This window comes from Hyaena hyaena, unplaced genomic scaffold (assembly GCF_003009895.1).
Source record: "Hyaena hyaena isolate Hyena2069 unplaced genomic scaffold, ASM300989v1 scaffold_35, whole genome shotgun sequence".
Classification (NCBI taxonomy): domain Eukaryota; kingdom Metazoa; phylum Chordata; class Mammalia; order Carnivora; family Hyaenidae; genus Hyaena; species Hyaena hyaena.
In genome coordinates, this window is record NW_024080667.1 from 4,873,292 (window position 1) to 4,896,525 (window position 23,234).

The 23,234-nt window shown below is 48.3% G+C and overlaps 1 protein-coding gene across 1 annotated transcript in view; it reads left to right on the plus strand.

The window, feature by feature from the left end:
* Positions 1 to 8,562, plus strand: part of MICOS10 (mitochondrial contact site and cristae organizing system subunit 10) — a 32,351-nt gene extending 23,789 nt beyond the window's left edge. Inside the window, exons 2-4 of the mRNA XM_039229073.1 lie at positions 4,622 to 4,669; positions 5,737 to 5,846; positions 8,320 to 8,562. Of these exons, the coding sequence (XP_039085004.1) occupies positions 4,622 to 4,669; positions 5,737 to 5,846; positions 8,320 to 8,334 (173 nt within the window). The 3' untranslated portion in view covers positions 8,335 to 8,562. The remainder of the gene's footprint in view (positions 1 to 4,621; positions 4,670 to 5,736; positions 5,847 to 8,319) is intronic.
* The last annotated feature ends 14,672 nt before the right edge of the window (positions 8,563 to 23,234 follow it).

The window sequence follows — 23,234 nt, forward strand, 5'->3', positions numbered from 1 at the left end:
GACCAAAGGCACAGGCTTGAGTGGGGGGAAGACAGAGTTATATAAACTTTATTCATAGTTAAATATTTGCTTCCAGGGAAGGTGAAAAATGCTTTGTACTTTTTCCTTTGGCTTTTTTCCTCTAAGAGAGCTTGTCATGCAACAGCACACAAAAGTGGCCAAAGGCAGAGAGAACTCTTCTCTCTTTTCCATGTTGGTTTGTTTTTATTGTAAGACAAACCTTTCATGTTTTATTGTTACGAAGTTTAAATGTGGCCTCGAGGTGCCGATCTTTAGTGGAAACAGCTGCAGAGCCAGTGTCCCCGGATCAGGTGGGACTTTCTTTGAAGCAACATGTTGCCTTTTAAAAGAAATCCAGCATGTGAGAACTTGAGCCTGTAAAACTCATCAGTGGCTCCACCGATGCTAATCTCTCAAATAACCGAGATAGCTAAGTTTAAGCAAAACACTGGCATTGAAGAATCAGTTTCCGCGTGGTTTTTTTTTTCCCCAAAGAGAACAGCCTTGTTATTTTGTGTCTTAAAAATATAGACGTGGAGGAAAAAAAGCACTCTTAAGGATTGAAGATGTAGCAGCCCAGTATTAGACCTTAGCGTGCGCTCCATCTTTTGGGCAGGCTGACCTGTGATCTTGATCTCATACCTGCAGGTGGATGGATGCCCTTGGCCGGGAGCAGGACTGGGTGTTTGGGCACATACCTGAACTTAAGTGTGTAAAGATTCCCTGTTCTATATTGGTTGATGCTGAAACATCTATCATCTCTGTGATGAGCGATGCTAGTAGCAGTGGGTTACCATCATTCTTGGTCTCCTACTTGGAAAAGTTGAGCATCCGAGAACTTTCTTTCCTTGGGGAAAAATAGGAGAGACAGGCATGGAGTCAGGGACAAGAAAAATGCTGGAATATTTTCCTTTTGGGCTTTTGATTTGCTTGCCAAAAAGTTGCCTTCCAGAGGGAGAAGACCAAAAGCTCTGATTGTAAGCCATTATGTTTTTACTGGCCTACCTCCCCATCCCATTGCCCGGCTTGAAATCTGTAAGCCAGTCCAAATCCTTTACCTCATTTTCTAGTACCAATTTACTGTCTTACTCATCTTCCAGCTGCAAGGGGGTGAGGCAAGTTGCTTTGAAATTGAACCCTGTGCCATTTCATAAACCAGGCAACAGCATCTTCTTGCCAAGGAGTATCAGTTGCGATAGCTCCCGTTTCTCCGAAGCTCTTGAGTCTCATCTGCCAGGTAGGCTTGTGTCCGTGACATGTGCGGTAGGATCAGTCTGGGAATGAATCCGGACAAGCCCTTTAGGCCTTGCGTAGACTTGTTACTAGCCTGGTTGCCTAGCGTTCTGGGCTGTTGTGTGGGAAGCACAATTTGTTTTTGGGCTGTATCTTACTTGACTGGCGGTAGAAATCTCGACACTCCAGTTTTCCCTTGGGAGCCAGCGATTGCTTAGGGGTGTAAACTGTAAGTGACTCCAGTGCCAGGACATGGTGGTACAGTGGCTTTGGAGTCGGGCAGACGTGGGCCCAGTTCATTACTCTGAACCAGTACCCTTGAGCAGTTTATTTTCTCCATCTGAAAAGTGGGACAAAATACCACACCAGGTTGTTGTTTGGTTTAAAAGACAGTTTAGGAGCAGTGGCAGGAGAATTGTTGGGTGCTTACGGGAAATACTAAAATATTAGTTCCTTTTCCTCAAGTGATGTCACCTTTGAACAGGTGGTCTGTAAGCTGACTAGTTTTCTACCATTTTATTAAATTCTATGGAAATTGGAGTGGCATGAGTGATTTTCAGATACTGCATTTTATTTTATTTTATTTTATTTTATTTTTAAATTTTAGAGAGAGAGAGAGTGCAAGTAGGGGAGAGGGCCAGAGGGAAGGAGAGAGAGAGAGAGAGAAAGAAAGAGAAAGAAAATCCTAAGTAGGCTCCACACACAGTGCAGAGCCCGATGCGGGACTCAATCCCATGACCCTGAGATCATGACCTGACCTGAAATCCAAGAGTTGGATGTTCAACCAACTGAGCCACCCAGGGGCCCCATAGATACTGCTTTTTATTTGTCTTTTAAAATGGTTAGTATTTTTATTTTATTTTAATTAATTTATTTTAAGTTCGTGTTTTTTAAATTTTTTAACTTTTACTTATTTTTGAGAGACAGAGCATGAATGGGGGAGAAGCAGAGAGAGAGAGAGAGAGAGAGAGACAGAATCCAAGGCAGGCTCCTGGTTCTGAGCTGTCAGCACACAGCCTGACTTGGGGCCCGAATCTGTAAACTGTGAGATCATGACCTGAGCCGAAGTTGGACGCTTAACTGACTGAGCCACCCAGGCGCCCCATTTTTATTTTAAAAAAATTTTTTTAAGTTTATTTTTGATAGAGCACGAATAGGGGAGGGGCAGAGAGAGGGAGACACAGAATCCAAGGCAGGCTCCAGGCTCTGAGCTGTCAGCACAGAGCCCTGTATGGGGCTCAAACCCACAACCCATGAGATCATGACCTGAGCTGAAGTCCAATGCCCAACCAACTGAGCCACCCAGGCACCCCTGTATTCTTATTTTTTTTTAATATTTATTTTTGAGAGAGAGAGCACATGCAGGGTAGTGGCAGACAGAGGGAGAGAAAGAATCCCAAGCTGGCTCTGAGCTGTCAGCACAGAGCCAGATGCGGGGCTCCATCTCATGAACCATGAGGTCATGACCTGAGCTGATACCAAGAGTCAGATGCTCAACCGACTGAGCCCCCCAGGCGCCCCAAGATACTGCTCTTTAAGGGTGGGCACCAACCTAACACAAGGTCTGTTCGACAGAGCAAAGTAGTGATTTTTAATTAAAGTTCATATTTGTGTAGGATACAGTCCTAAGAAAGAAACGTACGCCGTGGCCACATAGATGTGGTGAGGAGAATTGTCAGAAATCCTTCTAAGTAGCAGGAGCACTTTCTTCAGGCCGCTGGCAGCTGGTGCCTGCTTGGGCGGGTGAAGAATGATGTGAATGAGCCTGCTTGCTTGTGCTGAAGTTCTGTGTTTGGAGCAGAGGTCAGGCTGGTGGAGCGGGGTGTGCTCCGGGCGTTTACACTGTAGTAGCCTGAAATCATGGCTAGAGAAGAAGCTCTTGGCGTTCGACAGCACAACTTGGAAACAACTTGGAAACTTTTTCTGTGTCAAGAGGTTGGTTGGGAGCTCACTTGGACCCTGGAACAGACACTCTACAAAGAGCATCAGAGTCCTCGGAAGGGTCTGAAGTCGGCAAGTCTGAAAAAATTCAAAATCAGTTTGGCTCCCTTCCTGGGTGTGTGTAACTTTTCTGATAATGGCAAGGCAAGTGTACCTCAGAGTTTGGGATGTGTGTTACAGTGGAAGGGGGGGTGATTTTTCCTCCTAAAATGGTACCACAGATAAAAAATGTCGTTTAATGGCTCTGTGTTGTTTTTTTTTTAATTATTAAAATTTTAAAAATGTTTTATTTATTTCTGAGACGGAGAGAGGCAGCGTGAGCAGGGGAGGGTCAGAAAGAAAGGGAGACACAGAATCCAAAGCAGGCTCTAGGCTCTAAGCCAGCCGTCAGCACAGAGCCCGACGCGGGGCCTGAACCCACGAACTGTGAGATCATGACCTGAGCCGAAGTCAGACACTCAACCGACTGAGCCACCCAGGTGCCCCTGATGGCTCTACATTCTTTTTAACACATCTTATGAAACAGATACAGCTAGCATTCAAAGCTGTGATTACACCAATGTTACTATTCATTGTTAAGTTCAGGCCATATTTACTTCATTAAATCTGTGCACTGATTTTCTTTTCTTGTCTGTTTTTTTTTTTTTTTTAAGAAAATGATTAAGTGATTGTGAAGATGAAAGAGGATGTTTAGCAAAAATTGTGATGCCAGCACTAGAGTGACCAAGGTCTGAGAAATAACTGGCAAAAATGTGGATCTGGTCTTTTTTCCCCACAAGCTTAGAGTCCTGTGAGCTTTGGTTGAAAGTTAGGTCTTTAAATTTTTTTTTCTACCAGACCATTAAAATAGGCTTACATTTGTTCTTATATTTTGAAAGATAGTGGTTAAAAATGCCCTAGGGTAAGAGTAAAGCAAGGGGAAGGGATTAAGCTTTTGAGGAAATGCTTTCCCTCTGTCTGGGTGCTCCGACTCGGGTCTGATGTGTGACAGCCCTTGGGACTTGTTCTGGATCACTCCTTTCCCTAACCCCCAAAAAGTCGCCATCACTCAAAATGCTGAAATGACCAGGGGAGCATCCGGTTGTCACTGTTTCTCTGCTGTTCTGGGCACGGCACCCCTGTAGATGATGGCTGTAGATAGAGCCCAAGGTGCTAGGGGCTGTTTGCAAGCGGTGCCCAGAACGCCTCTTGGCTTGTTGAACCCTTACCCTGCCAGACTTGTCTAGACAGAATGGGGAGCTGCGTTCCTAGCCCCTATGGGAGGCAGAGGGACCGAAGGCCTCTCTAAAGTCTCTGACAGTAGGAAGGTTAGAAATGAGAAGGTCAACTCTGTACCAAATTATTTTTTTTAATCTGTTCTGTAGATGTTCCCATTTATGAAAGGTTCATTTTAGTTTTGTCACATTATTGTTATGAAACTGAACATGTTTTTCCTCTCTCTCTGTAGGTACTGGTTTTGGATTAGGACTGGTTTTCTCACTTACTTTCTTTAAAAGTAAGTATGACTTTTGCTGCCTTTTCAACATAATGTCCTGTGTGTGCAGACACATAGCAGGGGTGCCTCGGGAGGGCACATCTGCATGGTTGCCAAGCCATCCATTTATGGGGTGAGGGAGGCCACCGTCAAATACGCTAGACAAAGAATGTGGACTCGAAAGAGGTCAGAATGGGTTGGGCATCTCTAGAATTTCCCCTGGGCAGTGAGTCAGGGGTCCTGATATCTTACATATGATATCATTTGGAAAGCCTGTACTTTATGCCAGTGAGTCATTTGTCCAAATCTGCACGCTCCAATATTTCAAATTAATTATACTTTTTTTCTCAAGGAATTTGAAAATGAGTCTGACTGGTAACAAAAACAAGTGGACCAGAAATACACATGCTTTTTGACCAGAAACCCTTTCATTCTGTGGAAGAACTTTTGAAGTTTGGATGTTGAACAGAAGCCAGAGGGGTCACTTTGACCCCTTTTCCATTAACTTGGGGGCCAGATACATTATACTAGAGAATCATAATTAATACCTAGTGCTGATATAAAAAAGTCATTTACAGTCCTGACTTAAATAGGCCTCACAACTTCCTGTCATCGAAATTCAGTTGGTTCAGTTTAAAATTCAAGCACCTTACGGGAAGGTGGTATTATCGATAAGGTCAAGAAATGAGGTAAAATGAGCAAATGATTAGAACTGATATAGACTGGAACCAATATTACACTCTCTGTAATTTGAATAAAACTTTGGAGAAAAAAGAACTGATACAGAAAAGTTAAAAGGTTCAAGTATGTCTGCCGTGTTCACATGGTACCACTTGTTAAGACCTCAAACCTAGCAGCATAGGTACCAGGTAAATATTTGCTAAATTAATAGGTTTACTAATAGACTTCCTTTCCTGGTTTTGGGCCATTGGTTAAACATTGAGAGAAATTGTATGGCATGTTGTAGATATCAGTAGGAGGCACCCCGAATACTTACTGAACCCTCAGCAATGTATTTAAGCCAAACAAAAAGCTTTATCTTCTCTTAACTGTTCCCTACTGGGATTTTCCTTTTTTCTGCTCACTAGGAAGAATGTGGCCATTAGCCTTCGGTTCAGGCATGGGATTGGGCATGGCCTACTCCAACTGTCAGCATGATTTCCAGGCTCCGTATCTTCTGCACGGAAAATACGTCAAAGTACGTACAGAACCAGTATTTCTCTTTCTTTTAAAAGACAAAGAGTTTCTCCTGAGTCTCTGAAGAATTCTTTAGAGCGCATGCACGTACTAAACCGTGCGTGTCACTGAGCTCCTAATTGGGCTGTAGTGATGCCGACCCTGCTCTGGTGCCTGGAGCTCCCTTCCACTGCCCCGTGAGGAAAGCGCATGTTCACTCACATGTAGACTCTCTCGCTAGCGAGGGGGGCCGAAGACCCTGCTGGAAGTGATCGTCACGGTAAAGCGGATTTGTCTTTGTCTTAACGTGCGAGGCCTCAGAGTGCCCCGGCCACACCTCGCACATGCTCAGGCGGAACCTGGAGGCGGCTGGGACTCAGCCAGGACGCTGCTATTTATTGAGGAGGGGAGGTTCTCAACTCTTAAGTCCCAGTGACTCTGCCAACGACCTTGTCCACAGATGGATTTTTAATAACGCGGCCAAGATGAAAAATTGTAACATGCCTCAAGGGGGAAGAAAGTGGCACATTCCCTAAGGGTCTCGTGTGTAGCGACTTCCCGCTGCCTTGCTGTGCTTACCGTGGGGTGTAGAGGAGAGGATGGCAGGAGGCCGGGTGCTCAGGGACACGGGTGGGAGTTAGCTTTGTGTCTCCAGGGCCCAGAACAAAGTAGACACTGGGACAAAAGTGAAATGAATGGGTGAAGTGCCTTGCACACCCCGTCAGATGTGTGCGTGGCCCCAGGCTTGCCAAGGCCATCTTTACAGCAGCACCAGCTGCAGCCAGGAGCGTCCTGTTGCCTGGATGTGTAGAATCATCTCCTTTCTGGGCCACCGTGCGCTAGAGTCCGTGTGATCTGGGCAGCAGGTGGGGGTGGGGGGTGGGGAGAGCCCAGAATCCTGGAGACCTGACTGTGGGTCCTGGGCCACCCGCCAGTTGCTTCCCGCGTGATTTTGAGTTTTCGCTTTTGAGATTCTGTCTTCCATCCATAAAAAGAAGGTAGTGATTTCTACCTACAGGGCTGCTGTTAGAAGTCAGTGTGAAAATGTTAGTGAGCCGTGAGGTTGCTGTACAAGAAGGAACCTTGGTGGGAACAGTTGAGGCCTGGCCATTGCTCCGCCCCAGTAACAAGTAGAGCAGAAAATGTGCGGTGGAGTGTCCCAGTTGTGGTCAGAGCCGTAGCCACATGGGTCCCCGGATCTCAGATGATCGTACCCACCACAGCTCGGTAGCCTCTGTGTTAGAACCTGCCCAGACTGTTGCCACCTGCCCAGGTGACCGCGTGCGTGTGCTCACCGAGCGAGCCGGGAGCCGTCCAGCCAGAAGCCCGGCCGCCCTGTCTCCGCCCTCCGTGCTCATGAGCTGTCTCCACAAAGCCAGGGCGAGGTAATCCGAGGGACAGCGCAAAGAGAGGCCCAGCTGCGTGGCACCGAGGCTGGCGGCAGGCAGTTTCCACGGCCCCCTGACCCTTCGCTCTCTTGGCACCTGGGCTGGCGCTGGGAGAGGAGGACCGAGAGGAGCAGGAGAGGGGCTGCAGGGCTTAATTGCTTGCACAACTGTCTGTGTTCCCAGCCGAGTGGGCACCGATGGTGGCCCAGCGCTGATTTTACTCATCCTCTGCATTTAATGGTTGGGAATTACTCTGGAAAATACTGTTCCGATTTTTTGGCCTCATGTGGACTGCTCCAGAATGGCCGTGTAACTTTATCCCAACTTGAGTCCGTGCCTCAGTGTTGTCACCCTCCACTCTGAAGAGGGGAGCGCGGCGCGGGGCTCTTCCATTGTCATTTTACGGTGATTGCCCGTTGAGTGTCTGCTGGGTCCACCCTCCTGGTGCCCCGCCCCCTTCTGCGCTTTCTCCCCCCCCCCCCCCCCTCGCCTTCCCAGGAGATGGGTGGGAGAGCTCTTACTACCCCTCACTGAGCAGATGAGAAAACGCAGATCTTACGGAGGTTAAGGGACTCGCCGCAGATCCCATCGTTAGTGGGGCCGCTCGGTGCCAGAGCCACGCAGCGTCTGCTCGCTGGGATGCAGCCTTTGAGGGGTTGTAGGAAGAGTCACGTCCAGGTGCCAACTAGTCCTCTTCTTTCCCACTCCCCTCCTCCAGGGATTAGGGAGCCGCTCTTAAGACTCTGGGGGTGGGGGGGGTTAGGGTCCTCTTGAGAGACTGTTTTCCTATTTTTTAACGTTGGTTTATTTTTGAGAGAGAGTGTGAGCAGGGTGGAGCAGAGAGAGGGAGACACGGCATCCAAGGCAGGCTCCAGGCTCTGAGCTGTCAGCACAGAGCCTGATGTGGGGCTCGAACCCTCAAAACATGAGATCATGACCTGAGCCGAAGTCAGACGCTTAACTGACTGAGCCACCTGGGCTCCCTCTTGTGAGAGCGTTTTAAAGCAAGCCGGGTGTTCAGGTTTGGGGCCCGTTGGTCCCTTGGGTTAGAGACAGTTGTCAAAGTGCTGTGAGCGCGCCTCTAACCAGAGTGTCTTTTCTTTGTAGGAGCAGGAGCAGTGACTTGCACCGGAGAGCACCCCAGTGGGGGGAAAAGAGCGACCCTGTCTACCCCTCGGGGGCCCAGGGGCCCTGGAGGGAGCCCCGCTCTTCTGCAAGTGTTATCAGGGACGCTTTCAGCTCCAGCACCTGTTTCTGTATTTGAAACCGAAGTCTTGTTTCTTGTTTTGTATTTTCTCTCTAGAAACTGCAAGGAGGTGGTCTTAAATAAATGAAACATAGGCAGCCCGGTGCGTTGCCTGCGCGTCTTTGCCTTGGGTCTCTGAGCGGGAGGACTGTAGCCTCAGGCCCCAGCCTCTCAGAGTCTTCCTGAAGCCACAGCCGCCCGCAGCCCTTCCCTCCCCCACCCCTCACCCCCAGCCCCCAGCGCGTGGTTTTTGGGCTCGCTTCTACCTTGTATAACGGGAGCGTGGAGGTGGCCGCGGCGTTGTCTGCTGACGATGACAGACGTCTGGAGGAACCCTGCCCCGCTGCAGCCGCTCCTTAAGATCCGTGTGTTGTCCCCGCCAGGGCACCTCTCAGTGTGTGTGAAGTCAGATAGCTGGAGGCGTGGACGGGTGTGGAAGCGGACCGCGCGGACGGCTCGCTCCATCCAAGTCATGGAGTCCCGGTGCTTTGTGGAGCCGGAGGCAGTCCCGGCTTCAGCTCTGGGGGCTTTGCCCTGGGGAGCCGGGAGAGCTCGTGGCCCGCCCGCCTGGCTGGGGTTGATTTAACTCCGCACAGCAGCTGAAGTTGGGAGGACAGAGGGGCCGCTTCTGATGCCCCTCTGGGAGTTTATTTCTTTGGTTTCACTTGAACCAGCGAGGCTGGATGCAAAAGTAATAACAGTAGCAGTTTCTTCTGAAAACGTTCTGAACCGAGGAGGGAGCTCAGTCTTTCATACCGTCTTTCTCCCTTTACAACAAAATTAAGATGGGCAGAGCTTGATCCCACCTGGTGCTTTATCCTGTGCGTGTTGATGGAGCCTCCTGTGGGAGCTAGGTACTGCTCCAGGCAGCAGAGGTAGAGGAGAAAGTAAGACACAAGCCCCCTGCCCTCGAGGAGCTTAGAGTCTGCTGGAAGCCAGACACGCAGATCCTCGATGTGAAGCAGAGGAGTGCAGAAAAAGTGTGGTGAGAAGCAAGGAGAAGCAGCAGCTAAATCTGTGGGTGGCCCAGCGGGACGGGGAGTACCACGGACTCATACTTGACGTTGACCTGGACGTTCCAGACAGACGAGGAAGGGCGGGAAGGTGGCTTCCGTGAAGGCTGGGAATCCCGCCGAGTGTGGTAGTGGGGGCAGTACAGTGAGGAGGTCCGTAGAGCCGGGGCGTGCAGGGCCCGGAGACGTGTACAGGGTGAGGCTGGCACTGGCCTGGAACTGGTATCTGACCCCCGTTTTGAAGCATCGATCAGACAGTTCGTACAAGTGTTGTAATGAGTTGATTCAGGGTAGAAATCCTCTCTCATTTATCCCTCCTTTCATCCTTCACCCTATGCCCCGTTTCCAGAAAGGTGTGCTAAGCTCTGGGCCAGAGCAGGCAGCAGCAGCTCTCTGCCCTGCAAACTGTCCAGACTCCTCTCCTCTCTGAGCTTTTTATTTGATTCACTTAAAGCCCCAAGTGGGCCTGAGCCCAGGACCCAGAGCCATGGCCATGGCTTGCGCTGGCCTAGCCATTTTGCTGTTTTATACTCTGCCCCCTTTATTCCATGATCAAGAACATGCATGCCATTAAAAAAAACTTTGCAACCTGTTTCATCCCTTACGTTTGTCTTCTCCCTTTTTGCTTTAAAAGTTAATATTTCCCTCCAATTTTTCCATCTTTATTCAGGCAGAGAGGAGAATAACAGGTCCCTTCCCAAAAAAAGAAAAAAACAAAAAACAAAACACAACCTCCCCACCAATTCTCTAGATAGGGCAGAATATGGAGCAGAAATGGACAGTGGCAGCAGGCTCCCCTATCTCGTTAGCTGTTGGCTTGGACATTATATTTGGAGGATCCCTTTGCCCAGCATCCCTGAAACGCCGCTGATGTGTTTGAGAAGCCGGTGAGCTCTGGGAGGGAATGATTCTGGGCAAAGACTGGCCAAAGGAAGCATTGGCTGTTTGCTTTCATTCCAGAGTACTTTGTATTCCTGCCTTGGAGCCCTTCGTGGAGACTGGCCCAAAGCACAGTGCTCCATCTTGTCCCCACTCCCTGCCCCCATCGCAGATCAGCCTTCAGAAAGTTCCAGCTGGTTGGCAAAGGCACACATTCTGTTCTACTTTAAGTTTCATTAGAAATTCAAGTCCTCTGGGGGCTCTCTTCCCTTGTGGGGCTGTGAAACTTTGACTCTGCTTCTTGTCTGCCCTTCTGGAACCAAATAGAAGGAAATTCATGGGTTTGGGGAGAGAGCGATGGGAACCCAGCTGGGCACAGGATACTAGGATAAAGCTGTGGCGCCCCGAAAGTGGCCTGCTCTGCCAACATATATAAATTCATACAGCCTGAGCTTGACACTGTATAATTTGGCCCAGGACAATATGTATTTTGAACTCATTTAGGTGAATGACTTTGGCATTCCAAGTACCCACTGAGGGGGCCTTTATCAGGCCGCATTTGCCTTATTGCAGAAGTTTATTCCGAGAAGTGGCCTCAGCACACACTCCAGGGTGTCATCCTCTCTCGTCCATTTCAAAAGCTCCAACAACGCAGTCTTGAAGTCCTGCTTATATGCAGAGATCGGCAATGAAGGAGCCATCTATGTAGATTTGCTTTTAGTTTTCCCAAACCTCACTGTTTACATTTTTTTTTTTTTATGTAACCAAGCCATAATTACATTTTACTTGTCGTGGTTCAGTCTGATTGTATTGTTGAAGGACTATTTTTGAACCTGTCCAAATAAACTCTGCAAAGAATTTCCACAAGGATGTGCTCCATGGGGCCGGAACAGCCTTCATCGCGAGTGGTGCGGAGACAAAAACGGGTTCCTATTGCACGTTTTCTAATTACATAAATGCAAAGGCGTGGAAGGGAGAAAGTGGAAATTCTAAGTACCAAGAGGAATGTTCAGTTGAGAGTAACAAGCTCATCTGGAAGTGATCACTTTTTTCTTTCAGTGTGCCACACGCTCTGCCTCCCCTCAGACCCCGAAGGATGGGGTCAGGGTGAGCCCAGACCCGGGGAGGAGCAGGGCAGAGGTTCCCTGGTTCCCTGAGCAGCCTCCCGAGTGCCGGGCAAGCATGAGGGTCAATGATCCCTGTTCCAGCTAGAAAGTGCCTCGAAGGAAGAGGGCAGATGGGGAGCAGGGGAGAGGCAGGGACTGTGCGAGAAAGAGCACGGGATTTGGAGTCAGAGAAGCTGGGTCCCAGTTCCCACTCCTCCCTCCACCTACTTGCCTTGCCGTGTGACTCCCTGATCTGTAAAGGGAGGAAAAGAAAAAAAAAAAAAAGAATTCCTTCCTCCCTTCCAGGCTTTGAGGGTTAAATACATGTGCTCACACAAGTATTAAAAAGAGGTTGTTGCTGAATCAGAATGGAGTACAGGGTGTCATTGATGGTGGGCGAGAGATTATTCCAGAGTAGAAAAGGCATAATCCTTGGGCTCAAGGAGTCACTTCTTAGAGGCTATATTAGCAAGATCTGAGAGAGAGAGACCGAAGTCTCAGATGAGCTTCTTGTAATAAAACAAACTAGAAGTTGTTAGGAAGTGCTGCGTCCGCACGAGTGTTAATATTCACTGTGCTCCATTGAGATACACATAAGTGCAGCCACCGCGGCACCTCCCCTTGGGAAACTACCTGAGCTAAAACTCACACGGGACGCTAGGAGGGGAAGGGGGACAGGGGACACAGGAAATAGAATGGGGCCTTCCGGTACGGTAGGAAACAGCTCTGTCCGTGAACATTTTGTTCAGATAGCTGACTTCAATTGTGCCCTGCTCACATAGGAGCTCAGAGCTAGGAGCTGTAAGTGGGGGAAGGTGAGGGAAAGAATTCTTGGAGGAATTCAGGAGTGGGCAGGAGAGGAGTCTTTAATAGGGAAGAAACTGGGGCTAGAAAAAGGAGCTCATTATCAACGCCCAGCCAAGTCATCTCTCCCTCTTCCTGGTCCAGCCAGTCTGAGCCAGGCAGAACTTAATCCGATCACCTCTAGTGAATATGTAATAATAGTGTTTATGGGGCACATACGTGGTGCCAGATACTGTTCTAAGGCTTCACATATGATGCTTTTTATATTACTCTCTCTGAGAGAAGTACTATTATCATTTATAGATGAAGAAACAGATTCTAAAAGGAGAATTTAACTTGCCCAAGGACAAACAGCCACAAAGTGATACAGGCAGGATTTGTATCTGATTCTAGCTCTTAACTACTCAGTTGAACAATCTTTAAACCAGGAAGGGTCATTCAGAGGGGTTACGGTGTTTAAATCTTAAACTAGTTGAAATCAATCAGTTTCACTGGGTTTAAATTGAAAAGGACAAGTTGATCCAATTTCAAATCGCTGTGTTTGTTTAAAAAACAATTCCTGTGTTTATCAAACAGAAACACAATGGTCAGTCAGAATTTCAGGCCAGTGTTACAGATGAGTTTTGTTAAATCCTTGCATATGTAATAAAGCATCATGACTTTTGATTGACCTGTGTATCTTTAAGATTAAGCACTTTTCTGTGTGTGTGTGTGTGTGTGTGTGTGTGTGAAGTTTATTAGAGAGTCAGGAGAGGGTAGAGAGAATGGGAAAGAGAGAATCCCAAGCAGGCTCTGCACTGTCAGTGTGGAGTCCAGTGCAGGACTCAAACTCACAAACCATGAGATCACAACCTGAACCAAAATCAAAGAGTTTGGGAGTGCCTGGTTGGTTCAGTTGGTTAAGCATCCAACTTCCGCTCAGGTCATGGTCTCACGGTTCACTGAGTTCGAACCCTGAGTTAGGTTCTGTGCTGGAGAGCCTAAAGCCTGCTTTGGATTCTGTGTCTCCTTTTCTCTCTCAAAAATAAGTAAACATTTAAAAAAGAAAAAAGAAATCAAGAGTTAGCTGCTTAACCCACTGAGCCACTCAGGTGCCCCAGGGTTTTTTTTTGTTTTTTGTTTTTTTTTTTAACATAATTTACAAACAGTAAAACGCGCCCATCACCTGGTAGAAAACGAAAACCCTTTTTATAATGTATATACTGGTGATATTTTCTACCTTTATATTTTAAGAGGCTAAATATTTTTGTAACTTGATTTGATATCAATCCACATGTACAGAAAGCTGTGACAATAGGGACTCCTTTGTACCCTCTACCCATGTTCACCAATTATTCACATCTTCCCTTATTTACTGTGTCATTCTGTGTCTATATAGAATTTTTTAGCCATATGAGACCTCATGTCCATTTACACATAAATATTTCGGTGTATGTTTTCTAAGATTAAGGACATTCTTAGATAACCACAGTATGATGGTCTAAATCAAGGAATTAATGGTGCCTGGCTGGCCCAGCGGGTAAAGCATGGGACTCTTGATCTCGGGGTCATAAGTTTGAGCCCCCACGTTGGGTATAGAGGTGATTTTAAAATAAAATCTTTAAAAACAATAAATAAGTGAATCAGGGAGTTAATACTGATACAATGCTATCATCTAATCCACAGTACATGTTCAGATTTTGTAAATTATCAAAATAATACACTCTCTTGCTTTTTGCCCAGTCCAGGATCATGTACTGTATTTAGTTGTAAGGTCTCTTTCTTTAATCCAGAACCGTGTATCAGACTTTCTTCTTGCTCTTGACATATTTGAAGAGTAGAAGCCAGTTATTTTGTAGAATGTTTCTCAGTGTGGGTTTGTCTGGTGTTGCCTCCATGATTAGATTCAGGTTTTGCAATTTCAGCAGACACGATGTATCCTTTTCAGTGCAGGATATCAAGAGGCATGTGAGGTCCGTGAGGTCCATGTGTCTTAACAGTGAACTTTTGGTTACATGGTGTAAGAGGTGCTTGCCTGGTGCCTCCACTGTACATTTCTAAATTTTTCTTTGTAGTTAATAAATTATAGGGAGAACATTTTGAGATTGTCAATATCCTGTTCCTTATCAAGCCATCCTTAGATTTTAGCATCCATTGGTGATTTTCAGAATTCATTATTCCTTATGACTGGATGTCACTATGAGGAAGAACTTTCCCTTCCCCCCAATTTATTTGCTCATTTATTCCTATCATTATGGACTCCTCGATTCTCATTTTATTAAATTGGTTATGATCCACGACTGTCAATATTTATTACTCAGATTGTCCAGATTTGTCTTTTAGGAGCTCTCCAAACTGACGCCTATTTTCTTTTGACATACCCACTCAGTTCTTTAGGGACAAGATAGTCCAGACTATTCCAGTATTTTTTTTACCCCAGCCTCCGAATCCGACCATTTCTCCAAGGAGCCCTGGTTCTTTTTAGGAGAGAGTGGTAGCCAGGAACCAAGGTCTGCAGGTGTGCACATCGCTGTCCGTGTGTCGTCATTCCTGGGCCTTTCAGCGGAGCTGGGAAATAGGGGTGTGTGCGCGTGCATGTACACGACCTTGAGTGTGTACTGATAACTGAAGTCCAAAAGCTAGGGTTTTGTCTGGCCTAACCCCATCCCATTTTGTAACTCCCTCATCTAACAGAAACCTGCCTTTAGGGTTGACTTCTTCTTCTTATCATTATTATTTTTTTATTGTTCTTAATGTTTATTTTTGAAAGAGAGAGACAGAGCGTGAGCAGGGAAGGGACAGAAAGAGAGGGTGAAAGAGACACAGAATCCAAAGCAGGCTCCAGGCTCTGAGCTGTCAGCACAGAGTCCAATGCAGGGCTCGAACCCATAGACCATGAGATCATGACTTGAGCCAAAGTCGGACGCTTAACCTACTGAGCCACCCAGGCGCCCCTAGGGATTTAAATTCTAAAGAGCGGTATTTATTATCATTGAGATCCACTTGGCTTCCGCGTATATATGTGTATAGATGACTGGAAATACGCAGTGATTCTTTGAAAGAGAGTCAGGCCCAAGAATGCTCTCTGGGCTCAGCATATCTTCTCCCTGTTCTCCTCTCTCCCTCTCTGGATGCAATCAAGACTCAAACTACATTTTTCTTATCGTAACATTTATGTGTAACAGTTTTATCCTTACTAGTTTTCAGTTAGGTAGTTGAGTTTACTGTTTCATATGTTTTCAAAACCCCTAAATTAACTTGCTTTGTAAGTGGGTGGCCCTGCCTGATCATTTGTATGGGTCAGTGACTTTGAATTGGAAGAAAGGCTTTCCCAAATTCTTACTATAGGGCATCTTCTGTTCTCTTCCGAGCTGCTTCTCTGGGTCAGACTTTGATGAGAAAATCACTCAATCTCTCTGGGCCTCATTGTAAGATGGTTGTAATGATCCCTCCTGCCACACTGTACAAATGCGGGGTCGTGCATCCTGTTATTTTGGAGAAAGGTGAAACAGCCGGCTAAATATTATTTTATGATATAATCAACTATGTACCAAATTATGATCAAATGAAATCATCTTCCCATTTATTTTTTTAAGTTTATTTTGAGACAGACACAGTGCAAGTTGGGGAGGGGCAGAGAGAGAGAGAGAGAGAATCCCAAGCAGAGCCCAGTGTGGGGCTTGAACTCACAAAACCGTGAGATCATGACCTGGGCCGACGCTTAAGAGTCTGATGCTTAACCGACTGAGTCACCCAGGTGCCCCTCATCTTCCCACTTAAAATGGAGGGATATCAATTGTGATATCACACGACAGACTCTTATACCACAGAAGTAATGAAAAGATCCACCACTGTTCCAGACTTTACTCCCCTTCCCCATGGTGGACTTCATGGATGAAAATCCAGTTCTTGTTTTACAGGAAAAGCCCCACTGCCAAGGAGTATAAGGTAGTTACAGAACCTTCCTTGATCCATTTAGATCCCCTTCCTTTCTTCCTTTCTTTCTTTCTTTTTAAATCTTTTTAATGTTTTATTTATTTCTAGGAGAAAGAGAGAGAGACAGCGTGAGCAGGGGAGGGTCAGAGAGAGAGGGAGACACAGACTGAAACAGGCTCCAGGCTCCGAGCTGGCAGTCAGCACAGAGCCCGACGCGGGGCTCGAACCCACGAACCGCGAGATCATGACCTAAGCGAAAGTCGGACGCTTAACCAACTAAGCCACCCAGGCACCCCTCTTCCTTCCTCCCTCCCTCCCTCCCTCCCTTCCTTCCTTCCTTCCTTCCTTCCTCTTTCTTTCTTTCTTTCAAGTTTTTAAAAAAATTTATTTCTGAGAGAGAGAGAGAGACAGTGTGAGCAGGGGAGGGTCAGAGAGAGAGGAAGACAGAGAATCTGAAGCAGGCTCCAGGCTCTGAGCTGTCAGCACAGAGCCCGCATTTAGATCCCTTTCTTAAAGACCAGGAGCTTGAGCCATATGAGGCGAACATCAGAACATGTCAGTCAGTAGCCACATCCCTCAGGGTTTCTTGACTCCTCTCCCTGGGCCCCAGAAACGAGCCTTAAACTTCTTTTTGGCCTGAGCCTGATCTGTAAAGCTTTGCTCAGTCAAGGCAGAGGGGTCTTGAGGATTTCTTTTACCTTATCAGAATCTTTGTAAGACTTCTGATGGCCTCTCAGCCTCCAGCCTCACCATCTCCCCTTAGTTAAAACATTTTTGTTGTTGTTGTTTAATTTAGAGAGAAAGAATTTTAAGCAGGCTCCACACTCAGCACAGAGCTCAACAGGGACCTTGATCCCATGACCCTGGGATCATGACTTGAACTGAAATCAAGATTCCGAGGTTCAACTGACTGAGCCATGCAGGTGCCCCTGTTTCTTTCTTTCTTTTTTTTTTTTTTTAAGATTTTTAAAAATCGTTTTAAGTAATCTCTACACCCAGCATGGGGCTTAAACTTACAACCCCCAAATCAAGAGTTGCATGCTCCACAACTGAGCCAGCCAAGCACCAGCCCCCCACCCTCCACTATTTTTAACAATGTTTTAGGCACATTATTTCAGTTCAGGAATTCTCAGTGGCTCCCCACTAATGCACAGAATACTGGTCCAAATTTCTTAGCCCAGCATTCAAGGCCCTCCACCAACCAACTCCTATCTCTGCCTCTTAATATATGCCCACTGCCCCCTCCATGGAGTAAGTTAAAGGCAGGAGCTTGGAGCCATACTTCTGGGGTTTGAATTCCAATTCTGACACTTCTTTGCTCTGGGGCCCTGGAAGTTACTTAACTCTGTCCGTGCCTCACTTTCCTTCATCTGTAAAGGGGATGATGATAATACCCTTAAAAGGTTATTATGAGAATTAATTCACCAATCTATGAATTCATTAATCTAAGAAAAGCTTTTTGAACAGGGCCGGGTATATAGTAACGTTGGACAATATTATTATTTCCCCCCTTTAATCTATTCTCCACATGGCAGCCAGTGTTAAAACATAAATTGGATTATGTCAGTCGTCTGCTCAAAACCTTCCAATGGCTTTTCATCCTGTTTGGAGAGAAAGCCAAAGTCAATACAGTGGACTCCAAGCCTCACTGGCCCTCCCGGTACCTATCTGACCACCTCTCCCTTGCTCCTCCGCCCCAGCCATCCTGTCCTTGCTGTGCCTGAACACACTGGCACGTTCCTACCTCAGGGCCTTTGTACTTTGTACTTGCTTGTGGTCTCTGAGCACTTTTCTTCCAGGTGTCCACAAAGATCACACCCTCATCTTCTTCTAGTCTTTACTCAATGTCTCGTGCTCGGTGAGATCTTCCCTGACCACTCAAGTCTTTCTGGGTTTTTTTCAATGTTTATTTATTAATTTTGAAAGAGAGAGGGTGTGTGCAAGTGGGAGAGGGGCAGAGAGAGAATCCCAAGCAGGCTCCATGCTGTAAGCGAAAAGCCCAACGTGAGACTCGCTCCCATAAACTTTGAGATCATGACCTGAGCCAAAATCAAGAGTTGGACACTTCACCGACTAAGCCACCCAGGTGCCACCATTCAGATTTTTTTCCCCCTAAACTGTTTATTTATTTTTGACACATGGAGAGAGAGAGAGAGAGAGAGAGAGGGAATGTGTGTGCTTACCAGCGGACAGAGACAGGGCAGAGAGAGAGGGAGACAGTGGATCTGAAGCAGGTAGAGAGCCTGATGTGGGACTCAAACTTATGAACCATGAGATCATAACACGAACCATAAGATCACAACCTGAGCCAAAGTCAGATGCTTAATTTGGGTCTTTCTTTTATATTTATATATTTTATTTTTTTAAAGTATATTCATTTTTTTGAGAGACAGAGTGAGTGGTGGAGGGGCAGAGGGAGAGACACATACACAAAATCTGAGCTGTCTGCACAGAGCCTGATGCGGGCCTCGAGCTCACAAACCGTGAGATCATGACCTGAGCCGAAGTCGGACACTTAACCAACTGAGCCACCCAGGTCCTACACACACCCTAACCCACTGCTCTGCTTTATTTTTCTTTCTGGCATTTACCACAGTCTGTCTGTCTCTTTACCTCCAATGTTGCTTGTCTCCTCCCACTAGAATGTAAGCTCCCTGAGGACAGATTTGAGTTTGTTTTCCTGTTGTATCCTTAGTCCATGAATGGAGCGGGCACATGGCAGGGGCTCAGTAAATATTTGCTGAGTAAGTGACTAATAGTATAGGAACTCTGTTTCAATCAAACTAGTTAGTTATTCCTGAGACACATTTTCCCAGGGGTGACCAATTCAGTCAAGCTTCACCTCACGAGCCAAATGCATCCATTTGGTGGTGACTGTCTGGAGCCGCTGTGTTAAGAAGGATTCTGAGGTTATATCTGGGCCAGTCTGGAAGTTGTGACGTTACTGCTTATGCCGTGGAGGTGAGGGCCACGCATTTGTCAAATGCAAACCCCTTTTCCTGGCTTTTTCTTTCTTAGTGTGGACTGCTTCCATGACCTGCTCAAGTCTTCCTCATATCTCAAGGCCAAGTTCAAATCCTGCCTCCTTCAGCAATGTCAGCCCCTTGGGACTTTGCTCCGCTACTTCTCTTTGTCTGTGTGTCTGTCCTCCCTTGTCTCTTACAGGGCAGCCATTACGCCTTCTGCCCCTAGGACTTGCAAGTGATCAATGAAATAACTTTGTTTCCATCCAGATTTTTTTTGGGGGGGTGGTGGGGGTGCCTGGTGGCTCAGTCGATTAAGCGTCTTGACTCTTTGTTTTAGCTCAGGGACATGATCTCAAGGTTCGTGGGTTTGAGCCCCACGTCGGGCTCTGTGCTGACATTTCAGAGCCTGGAGCCTGCTTGGGATTCTCTGTCTCCCTCTCTCACTACCCTTCCCCTGCTCAAGCTCTCTCTCTCTCTCAAAATAAGTAAACATTTTTAAAAAAAGGCTTTTTTGGGAGGTAAATAATCTACTTCTGCAAGTTAGCTTACGAGCATAAGATACTCGAGAAGCTCAAAAGACAGGTGTGTATCTAGGATGTTTAAGGCAAGAACAAAGCCCTCAGCTTCTTCAGTGGTCAGAATTCCCTAGAATTCAACTTTGACCGTGACTCAGCTGCCAGCATGGTCCCTCTCTGTCTTACGGTTCAGACTCCTCAGAGAGGGTGTGATTGGCCCAGCCTGGGTCAGCTGTCTGCTCTGGTCCAGCCTGTACTGGCCGGGAGGGCAGGTTCGGGGGAACGAACTTGCTGCTGGGGAACCCTGTTTATTTGTAGACATAGTTGGAAGCTGCTTCCCTAGCGGAGCAGCTGGACAGACACCGAGCTGTTGTTCTTTTGTGCTTTTTCTCCCCCAATTCCCAAGTTCTTAAAAAGGGGGGATTTTTCTTTTTTTTTTTAATTAAAAAAATTTTTTTTAAATTTCTGAGAGAGAGAGACAGGATAAGCAGGGGAGGGTCAGAGAGAGAGGGAGTCACAGAATCCAAAGCAGGCTCCAGGCTCTGAGCTGTCAGCACAGAGCCAGACGCGGGGCTTGAACCCACGAACTGCAAGATCATGACCTGAGTCGAAGTCGGATGCTCAACCAACTGAGCCATCCATGCGCCCTATGGGGGGATTTTTCAATGGATTCATCAGGAGCACAAAAACCTTAAGAAAAAAAGCTGTTCCGTAGGGTATTAAATCCGCACAGGACCACCTCTTGCGAGGGAGAAGAGCTCTCTGTGCAGCCACTGGGAGCTGGGAAATGGAAGAAACAATGTCAGCAAACAACGGACAGGTGACATGGTCAATTCCTGTGTTTGCCATGGATGGGCAGCAGGGTGAGGATTTCCAGCCTGTGCCCCCTTCCTGACAGCCCAGTCCTGGTGCTGCCATGTGGAGGTGGGTGGGTGGGAGGGAGGGATGCTGGGTAGGAAGCAAACAAATGGGGGGGGCAAATGGGGGGTTGGGGACAGCTCCTGGCACCCTGTCCCTGGCAGGACATTCACTGTCACAGCTGAGTTCACAGTCATGGCCACCATGCTGTGCTGCCTCCCCGCAGGGGAACAGGAACAACCACTGGGGTCGGATGGACTTGGGTTGAAATTTCCACTCCCAAATTCCCAGAATTCAGTTCGAATCTCTGACCCTCTTCTCTCCCCCCACCTCCCCCATTCTTAGCATTTGAGCCCTCTTTTTGATTCCCGGCCTCCTACCCCTGCCTATAAAGGGTATTTCAAACTCGGATGCCTTGCAGGCCAAGGGCCCTCCCCTGGGGCCTCATTCACGCTCTCTGGTCCGGCCAAGGCCACATCCCTGCACCAGACCTGGTAGCACGTAGCCACCTTCTCCTCCTGCTTTCTCTGAGCCCAGGATGGGGCCCAGAGGCTTCTGGAGCCTCCAGAAACAGGAGGAGGAGGAGGAGGGCGAGGCAAGAGGTAGAGCCCAGGGGGTGGGCCCCGAGTCAGAATGTCCGATTCTCCTCCTGCACCTGCTCCCGACTTGCTTGGCAGACTTAGGCGAGTCCTTTTCCTCCAGGGGACAGGAGACTACAACTCTAGCGGCCACCACTTCCCGAGAGGGGCGCACCTGCCACACTCTTTGCATCGTGTGCATGGCCCCCCCGTTAGCCTGCTATTGGGTACTGTAAAAATTCCTACTTCACAGATGACGAAACTGAGGCTCAGGAAGCGCATTAGTTGAGTAAGGTGGGGAAGCTTTGTGCTAAAGCCTAGGTGTGGTCCAGGGACGCTGCCCCCCGCCTTCCCTCTGCTGTAGAGGAACCTCCCTAAAATAGCCTTCCATTTCTGGAGCACGTGCTGTTCTCCAGAAACTGTGCCAAGCACTTTGCATCCATTTATCTCCTGGAGTCCTGACTCCTTCTCATGACGGTCTTCCCTTGAACGTCACCTCCAAGCCGTCTTCTGAGGCTTCTCCCATCCCATCACCCACCCCACCCCCCGACTTACTCAGTTCCTTGATTATGAGAAACCCGTTCATCTGCTTCCATGTCCCTGTTCCCTGTTGCAGAACATGGGCTGCTGTGTCCTCGACACTCCCGTGCCTGTGTGGCACACAGTAGGCACAATAAATATTTGTTAAAATAAATGCACGAGTCCAGACAACAGCTCTATGGAGTACCACGACCAGCCACATTTTACAGAGAAGGAAACCGAGGTCCAGGCAGCAGCCTGCACAGAGCCCCAGGGCCCGCGGATGATGGAACGACGGCTCAGACCCGAGCAGGAAGATTCCAGAAGCTTCCGTGATGAGCCCTAGCGGCCCCTCCCAGCTGCAAATGTGGAAGTGTGGACACACTCGGTCTTTATCTCCTAGAAAAGGGAGGGACTGTGCTCCTCCCGGGCACCAGTACCAACCCTCCCTCCGATTGAGTGGGCAGGACTGGGAAGGAAGGCCTTTTGCTTGTTTTCACTCTCCAGGGGCGTGCAGAGGTTTGCACCCCTGTCGAGGCCAGGCTGACGGGATTAGAGGAAACAGCTGGCCCGAGCCCGTGCCCTGCGGGAGGGAGCTCACATTCCCGGGACTCGGGGAGGGAGCGGCTCCCCACAGCCCAGTCACATTCCAGGTCGGTCATTTTCTTGAGCCCAGATGTTTGCTAATGAGCTGGGGAGAGAGGCTCTCAGCCCTCTACCCCAGCTCTGGGCCCCACATTACTCGGCCCCAAGAGGCTGGCCCAGGGCCAGCAGGCTCTGGCTTCAGGCCCGTGCCCTGTGCCAGCCAGGCCTGTCGGGGCAACTGGCACACTGTTGCCAACCAGGTGCATCTCCGTGAGCTCGGAGACTCTGACGTGACAGGTTCTGCCTTTCCTGAGGGCCCCCCCCCCACCCCGGCCCCCAGGCTCCCAGTGGGGTAGCATCCTCACCGCAGCCAGATGGGGAGAGGCTCCTGAGACCGCCAAGAGGGTGTGGCGGTCAGGGGAGCACAGGCTTCGGGCTTGTCGGGTCTGGGTTCAGGTTCCTCTTTGTCAAGTCGCTAGTGGTGCGATCTCGGGCAGGTCGCTAAACTTCTGGGGCCTCCAGTTTTCTTGCCTGTTGAATGGGGATGATGTTGAGACCGCGGTAAGGATTGCACAGGACAAGGCGGCACACTACTTCGCGTGATTCCTGGCACGTAACCTCAGCCGTTGAGGCTATTGACGAGTCACCTTCTAGAGCCCCCTGCCCACATCGCAGTCGTTCTGTGCTGGCCAGTCTTCCCCAGGCACGTGTGACTCAATGTGGAAGTGCAAAGGTGGTTGGGATTGTTCTAGAACCTTCCTGTGTTTGAGAGAGTTGTGGCTGAGCTGTCAAGGCCTTCTACCCCAGGCTCTCTGTGTGATCTAACAATCTGGGCTACACAGTCAGCTTCCCACAGTGCCCGTGAGGCTTCTTTCAAAATGCCAACAATCCCCTCCCCACCCCACCAAGGTCCGCATTGAGAATGGTGATTGTATTTCCCGAGTGCCTCGTGTGTACACGGCAGTGAGGCCAGGCTTGGTGGGACCCGGGCATCCACCAGACGGGAGCTGGCCTCACCCCCTACCGTGTGATGTGAGC